Source organism: Juglans microcarpa x Juglans regia, chromosome 6S (genome assembly GCF_004785595.1).
Source record: "Juglans microcarpa x Juglans regia isolate MS1-56 chromosome 6S, Jm3101_v1.0, whole genome shotgun sequence".
In the NCBI taxonomy this organism is placed as follows: Eukaryota; Viridiplantae; Streptophyta; class Magnoliopsida; order Fagales; family Juglandaceae; genus Juglans; species Juglans microcarpa x Juglans regia.
The window spans coordinates 2828507-2836425 of NC_054605.1; the positions used below are offsets into that span (position 1 = coordinate 2828507).

General features: G+C 39.3%; 1 protein-coding gene across 1 annotated transcript; it reads right to left on the reverse strand.

The window, feature by feature from the left end:
* Window positions 1-208: 208 nt before the first annotated feature.
* Window positions 209-3800, reverse strand: LOC121236530. The gene is made up of 8 exons (XM_041132981.1): window positions 3601-3800; window positions 3449-3481; window positions 2607-3344; window positions 2479-2558; window positions 2162-2340; window positions 1763-1858; window positions 1375-1649; window positions 209-449 (listed from the first exon to the last, which is right to left on the reverse strand). The coding sequence occupies exons 1-8, from the start codon at window positions 3798-3800 to the stop codon at window positions 209-211; spliced, it is 1842 nt and encodes a 613-aa protein (XP_040988915.1).
* Between the last annotated feature and the right edge of the window lie 4119 nt (window positions 3801-7919).

Here is a 7919-nt window from a genome sequence, read left to right on the forward strand (position 1 = left end):
TCTGATCAGTGGTCACCAATCCATTCGCGATCTTATATTGTTGGCAGCCATTTAGATGTGCTATTAACACAGTGGTGCCTTGCTTATTCAAATGGCATCCACAAAGTTGCTCACAGTGATGACATCTTGCTACTGGGTTCGCAATATCACCAGGAATTTTGGTGAAATGCTCCGATGTCCATGACCTTTTTTTAGAAGGCCATGGTGGTTAATCTTGCTCAATGGGTATCTCCTCCTCTTCGTTGAACATATCATCATCCTCTATATCTACTGGGAGCGAGAGTCTACTACTTGCACAAGATGTAGCTGCTCTTGATGTAGTTACCCTAAATGTGGCTCTAGGGGTGAAAGTACCTACTGGTGTAGGAGCTACAGCATTGGCATTCGCCACATCCCCTTGTGGACGATCATCTCCACTAGGTCTAGGATCTATATCACAATCAGAGATGCTGGAAAAATAAATTAGAAGCAAAAAATTAGTATAAAAAATAACTAGGCTATATTAAAAATTGAGAAGGTAGCTTTATTTTAACTGACAATGCATATCCCAACGTCTCAACGGTCAATACCATCTATAGGGTGATTGATTACAAAACTAATTAAACTTGATATCATGGAAGCTATTTTCTTAAGATTTGTATTCAACCGATCACAACAATAGTTTATTTTTTTAATGATTATATGCATGTGTGCAAAAGTGTAAGATTCACTCAAGGTCCTGCTGTAATTCTAGTAAACCTCTTGTAATCACAACTAAACTTAGGAAAGGAATATTCAGATCAAGAAAGGAATGAGCAAGATTCTATTATGAAATTTGTGGAGAATCTTCGAGGGATTCTCAACCTCCAAACACAATTCTTCAAAATGATTATTCAACAACAACTAAGCTTCCCCCAGCACTGCTTATATACACGCAGGCTGAGATGAAGGAACCCAAAACACCAACAACAAAAGATAAAATGCAGCTGTCAAAAAACTATATATGCAAAACACCCCGTTTCATTAAACTTTGCCCATGAAACGTAGCTGCCTGCACGTTGAACGACACCCCCACAATAAGCCTCAAAACTCCCTGTTTCATTAAAGACCCCATTCTGTTAAAACCGTTATTTTGCCCTCAAATTCCTTCTGCACCAAACTCCTTCAGCCTTCATAAGGACACTGCAGTTCTTCAAGGCCAGCCACAAGGCACCCATGACAATCCCTCCTTCTTCAAGGCCTTGCCCACAAGGCACCCATGACAAATACTAAAGGCCTGTACCCAATAAATGTGGATATAATGACCTTAGCTTCCATAGAGATTCCTAAGAACTATCTTCAAGAAAAGCACCTAACCATTTTACCAAGACTTATGTGGAGGCATGATTGCCTAACTTCTTCATTCTTCTGTCAAGAATCAACTCAGGTTCAGGTTGCACACTGCCTTCAGCATCAACTGGTGGTAATGTTGGTAAAGGAGAGATCTGATCACCCAGCTTTTTCTTCAAAGAGGAAACATGAAAAACAAGATGTATTTTGGAGGAAGAAGGTAAGTCCAACTTATATGCTACTGTCCCTATTTTCTGGATGACCTGGAAAGGGCCATAATACCTCGGAGCCAGTTTTATATTGTGCCTCATAGCCACAGACTTCTGTCTATAAGGCTGCAGCTTCAGAAAAACCCAATCCCCACTTGAAAAACTTTCTCAGTCCTCTTCCTATCAGCATATAACTTCATCCTCTCTTAAGCCTTCCTCAAATTTTCCTTCAAAAGGGACAATACCTCCTCTCTAGATCTCAACTGATGATCCACTTTAGCATTTGCAGTAGTGCCTGGAATATAAGAAATCAACCAAGGGGGTGGAATTCCATACAAGGGCTGAAAAGGTGAAAAACCAGTGGATGAGTGTACAGTAGTGTTATAACACCATTCAGCCATTGGTAGCCACTTACTCCAACTTTTTGGCTTGGACCCCACATAGGATCTCAAATAACCCTCCACACACTTATTCAAGGCTTCAGCTTGGGCATCTAATTGTGGATGATAGGCTGAGCTAAAGGCCAAAGTGGTTCCTTGCAGTTTAAACAATTTTGTAAAAAAAAGACTAGTAAAGACTGCATCTCGATCAGAGACAATAGTCTTTGGTAGGCCATGGAGCTTGAATACACCAGTAAAAAAAACCTCAGCTACTTTACAAGCTGTGTAGGGGTGAGCCAATGGAAAAAAATGCCCAAACTTTGTCAATCTATCCACCACAGTCAAAATGACAGTCAGTCCATTTGAACTAGGGAGACCAACAATAAAGTCCATGGCAATATCAAGCCAAGGACTCTGAGGAACAGGCAAGGGTTGAAGTAACCCTGCAGGAAGTACAGTTTCATGCTTGTTCACTTGACAAATCTGGCACTCCCTTACCTATTTTTTAATATCTTTCCTTATGCCTGGCTAGAAAAAATCCATCTTAGCCTTTTGTAATGTTTTATGGTAGCCCACATGACCTGCTTCTGGGCTGTGATGAATATGTTGCAGTACTTTAGCATGAAATGGTGATGAAGGAACTATCACCAATTTCCCTTTCCTAAAAAGGAGACCCTGCTGTAGAGAGAATTCCTTAGAAACCTGCTACCCTTGCTGCAAAGCCACAACCAGATTGGTTATATCACTAGAAAAAGCATAACTTTGTTTAAGGTCTTCTAACCCCAAAGGAGTGGGAAAGGAGATAAGAGCCAATGTAGCTGAATCTTCTTCAGACTTTATGAAAAGTGCATCAGCAACTTTATTGTCCCTACCCCTTTTATATTCTACACGAAAATCATAACCCATGAGCTTTGAGATCCACTTATGTTGAGCCTCAGTGGCCACTCTTTGCTCCAACAAGTACTTCAAAGCTTGTTGGTCAGTTTTGATCTTGAAAGACTGACCCAACAGATATGGTCTCCATTTCCCAACTGCACATACCAGTGCCAAGAATTCATTTTCATAGGTAGACAAAAACAATGCTTTTCCCTTTAAGGCTTTACTAAAGAAAGCTATTCGTTGGCTGTCTTGCCTCAATACAGCTCCCAACCCCACCCCTGAAGCATCACACTCAATAGTAAACTCCTTAGAAAAATCAAGAAGTCTTAAGACAAGAGGACTTGCAACAGCATATTTTAACTCTTGAAAAGCCCTTTCAGCTTCAAGAGACCACACAAAGGAGTTCTTTTTCAGCAACAGTGTTAAAGGGGCAGCAATAGAACCATAGTTCTTGATGAACTTTTGATAGTAGCCAGTAAGGCCCAAAAATCCCTCAATGCTTTCACTGTTTTGGGAACAGGCCAGTCCAACATAGAAGAAATCTTTGTAGGATTTGCCTTCACTCCATCTTCAGAAATAATATGTCCCAAGTAGTCTACCTCAGTCACCCCAAATCTACATTTAGATTTTTTTGCAAATAATGTGTGCTACTATAAAACAGATAACACTAACTTCAAGTGCTCCAGATGTTCACCAAAGTCTTGGCTGTAAACCAAGATATCATCAAAGAAGACCAAAACAAATTTTCGAAGGAAAGGTCTGAAAACATGATTCATGAATCCTTGAAAGGTGGCAGGTGCATTGGTAAGCCCAAAAGGCATTGCCAAGAACTCATAGTGACCCTCATGAGTTCTAAATGCTGTTTGAGAATGTCCTCTTCTCTTACCCTTATTTGATGATAACCTGATCTAAGATCAAGTTTAGAAAAGAACTTAGCTCCATAAAGTTCATCAAGTAACTCATCAATGACAGGAATTGGAAACTTGTCTTTGATAGTTTCTTGATTAAGGGCTCGATAATCCATACACATCCTCCAACTACCATTAGCTTTTTTAACAAGCAAAATAGGTGATGAGAATGGGCTTTGGCTTGGTCTTATAACACCATTTGATAACATGTCATGAACAATTTTCTCAATTTCAGATTTTTGATAATGAGGATACCTATAAGGTCTCACTGAAATTGGTGCACTACCCTATTTCAACACAATCTGATGGTCAAAGGCTCTAGGGGGTGGCAATCCCACTGGTTCCTCAAACACTAAGATGAACTGCTGCAGAACTTCTTCCAATTCAGGTTGAACTTCCACCTGCTTAACCTCAGGTTCTGTTGCTACCAACTGCAAGAACCACCCTTGCTTCCTAACAAAAGAAGATTTAAGCACATTCACACCAGCTTCCCAATCAGTTACATGAGACATAAGCCCCTGCAAAACCAGCTTCTTCCCATCCACTTCAAACTGCATAGACATATCAGTAAAGTTCCATTCGATATTACCCAATGTTTTTAGCCATTGCACACCTAAAACAATGTCACAGCCCCCCAAAGTAAGAATATGGAAGGGAACTCGAAACTTAGTTCCTTGGACAGTTACCCACTCATCACATCTGCCCTGACTAAGTATTTTAGTACCATCTGCCTCTTTCACCTGAAGAGCCTCATCCTTAATCACCTTTAAATTTGCAGCTTCTACCACCATTGGATCCAAAAAATTATGAGTACTCCCTGAATCCACAAGAATCTCAACAGAAGCTAAGCCAATTTTCCCAAACAACTTCACAGCATTATTATTGATACATCCAAAAATGGCATGGATTGAAACCTCTAACTCCTCAGATTCTTTCTCACTTTTTTCCTCCAATTCTGGTACCAAGTGTGCCTCAGAACTGTCAAATAATTCTTGCTCAGCATTACCTGCCCTTGTAAGTAATACACCCTCGGATTTTTGCAAACATGGTTGGGATTCCACTTTTCCTCACAGTCTAACACAATCCCTTCCTCCTTTTATCATCCATTTGAGAAGAATTTACCTTCTTCAAGGGAAACAAATTCTTTGGGCCCTTATTAGCTAGATCAGCAAGTGCCACATGATGTACTGGCCATTTATCAGCATAGTGAGTATTTGGCCTCTAAGATTTCCTTGAAGACAGTACATGCTCTTCCTGCAACTTAGCTAGACTGAAAGCAGCCCCTAGGTTTAATGGATTAAACATTTTTACTGGTATGCGAATTTCATTCTTTAATCCACTAACAAAGCAACTCATTCTATGCTTCTCAGGCAATCCTTTCAACCTATTAGATAAGGTCTCAAATTGTGATGTGTACAAACTAACTGAAGTAGTTTGTTTCAACCTAGTTAGAGCCTCCATTGGATCATCAAATGCTGATGGTCCAAACCTCCCTTGTAGAGCCACTACTAAAGACTCCCATGAATTAAATTGTCCAGCGTCTAAGGCATTTTGGTACCACACCAATGCCTCACCTTGCATATGGTGCGAAGCCACCATTAACTTCTGATGGAAAGGTATTTGAAAACAATCAAAATACTAATTAGCCTTAAATGTCCAACCAGCAGGATCAATACCACTTAAACGTGGAAAATCCAATTTAACACTTTTGTGAAAACTACCTCTCTCTTCATGATTCCTAAGTTCATGAGAGACTTCTCTATCTCTACAAGTATTAACATTCATAGTATCAGCCAAGGATTTCAACATTTCTGAAACTTGATCTAACCTTTCTGTTATACCAAAAATTGCTTGTTGATGATGCTCCAATTGTTTCTGCATGACTTCTTGCTGCTGTTGAGAATCTTCAATCTGACCTTTCAATGCTGTGCCCTCCGCCATCAAAATCATGGTTGTAAGGATCGACTACTACTGATACCATTTGTAAGATTCACTCAAGGTCCTGCTGTAATTCTAGTAAACCTCTTGTAATCACAACTAAACTCAGGAAATGAATATTCAGATCAAGAAAGGAATGAGCAAGATTCTATTATGAAACTTGCGGAGAATCTTCGAGGGATTCTCAACCTCCAAACACAATTCTTCAAAATGATTATTCAACAACAACTAAGCTTCCCCCAGCACTACTTATATACACGCAGGCTGAGATGAAGGAACCCAAAACACCAACAACAAAAGATAAAACGCAACTGTCAAAAAACTATAATATGCAAAACGCCCCGTTTCATTAAACTTTGCCCATGACACGCAGCTGCCTGCACGTTGAACGACACCCCCACAATAAGCCTCAAAACTCCCCGTTTCATTAAAGACCCCATTCTGTTAAAACCGTTATTACTACCCTCAAAGTCCTTCTGCACCAAACTCCTTCAGCCTTCATAAGGATACTGCAGTTCTTCAAGGCCAGCCACAAGGCACCCGTGACAAAAAGATAAGTGCTGCTTTTTGTGGTTCTATTAGAATGACATAAGAAATAGTGCTCTGCAATTGGCCTCTTTGGAGCAACAAAAGGCTGATGTAAATGTATTGAAACTGGCTAAAGATCAAAAGGTTTGTTAATTGTTTTCAAGTGCTTAAAAAATAACCTGAACATCTCCTTTTCAACTTTGGAGAAGAGAAATTAGTAACATATTATTACCATTGAATTTGCAGAGGCAAAAGGAAAAACTCCATAACAGAATAATTCAACTGGAAGGAGCTCGAAAAGAATTAATTAATGTAAGTTCTTTTCCCCCTTAATTGATGAGCTGCAAGAAGCTCTAAAATGCATGCATTTATAAGAATTAAGTAGAAAGAATATATGAAGGACCCCGATTGGCATCCTTTTAAATTTGTACAGTTGAAGGGAAAGAGCAGGTGTTATTCTTAAAACTCATAAAATCTGGCTTCATTACATACTCCTCTTGGTTGTAGATAATATCTGTTGCGTGGTAGTGCATTTTGTTTTTCTTGGATGTTATGTATTTTGCATCCCAAAAAAACATTGTCTGAACATAGGTGCTGCTTACACGTCTGTTTGGTGGTTTGCCAATGTCCTTTTATGTAGCTTGTCAGGAATTTGCTTTCTGCTATTATGCATTTTTCAATTTGGTCTATGCATGCACTATGGTACAATTACCTTTTAAGTTTTTTGAAGTTCATGTAATCATCAAGGATTCTATTGCCCTAATCGTACGCAGTTTACTTAGAATGACTGTCACCAATTATTTCAGGAAGTTATAAATGATGAAGATGAGAAATTAATAGGTTTGGGGAATGAATTGGGTGATGAAGTTTACAATGCCGTGACTACTGCTTTAATGGAGATAAATGAATACAACCCAAGTGGACAGTATATAACATCTGAATTGTGCTCAGTAAATAGATCGAATTCTTGTTGTTTTCATTTACATCTAAATTTTTTAGTACCATTTACAAGTTACAACCTTGATTTTTGAAGGAGTAACATCTCTTACACATTTTATCAAACACATTGCATGCATATAACACAAATTACAAACACAATACATATTTTATCAAACACATTTCCTTACTACAAATTTATAAAACAAATTCAGAAGAATCACAACAATTAATCCCAAAACAAACTAACTCCAGGCAATTAAATTCCAACAACATGGAAAAAAAGAATACATAAAATTAAATTGCTTGATTTAATTTTAGGGCTCAGAATCGGGTACTCTTACTGTAGGCTGAAGTTGAACGGAGGCTAAAGCTCGGAATCCTGTTGCGCACTAAGAATGAGCAACGAGGAACGTCGGCAACAGAGAGGGAATGAGGCGGCGAGGTCGAGGTTCACTGGTTCAGACTTGAGACTTGAGAGAGAAGGAAGAAGGAAGAAGAAGAAGGGAAGGGGGTCTTGCATTTTGGACCCCTCGTGTGATGAAACAATGCCATTCCACATTGTTGTTTAATATTTAAAAAAATCAAAGTCAGACTCCGAACTCCGACTCTGACTCTGACTCCCTATCCAGAGATACTCCGAACTCCGACTTCGATTTTTGACCACTTCGACCACGTCGGAGTTGGAATAGGAGCGGATGTCGATTGGAGTCAAAATTTTCAAAATTTTGCACAGCCCTAGATCATTATTCGTCTTCGTGAGGGGGGTTAACCCATAGAGGACACTGAACTCGAAATAGAACATAAGCTGAATGAGATGCGGGTGAATATGT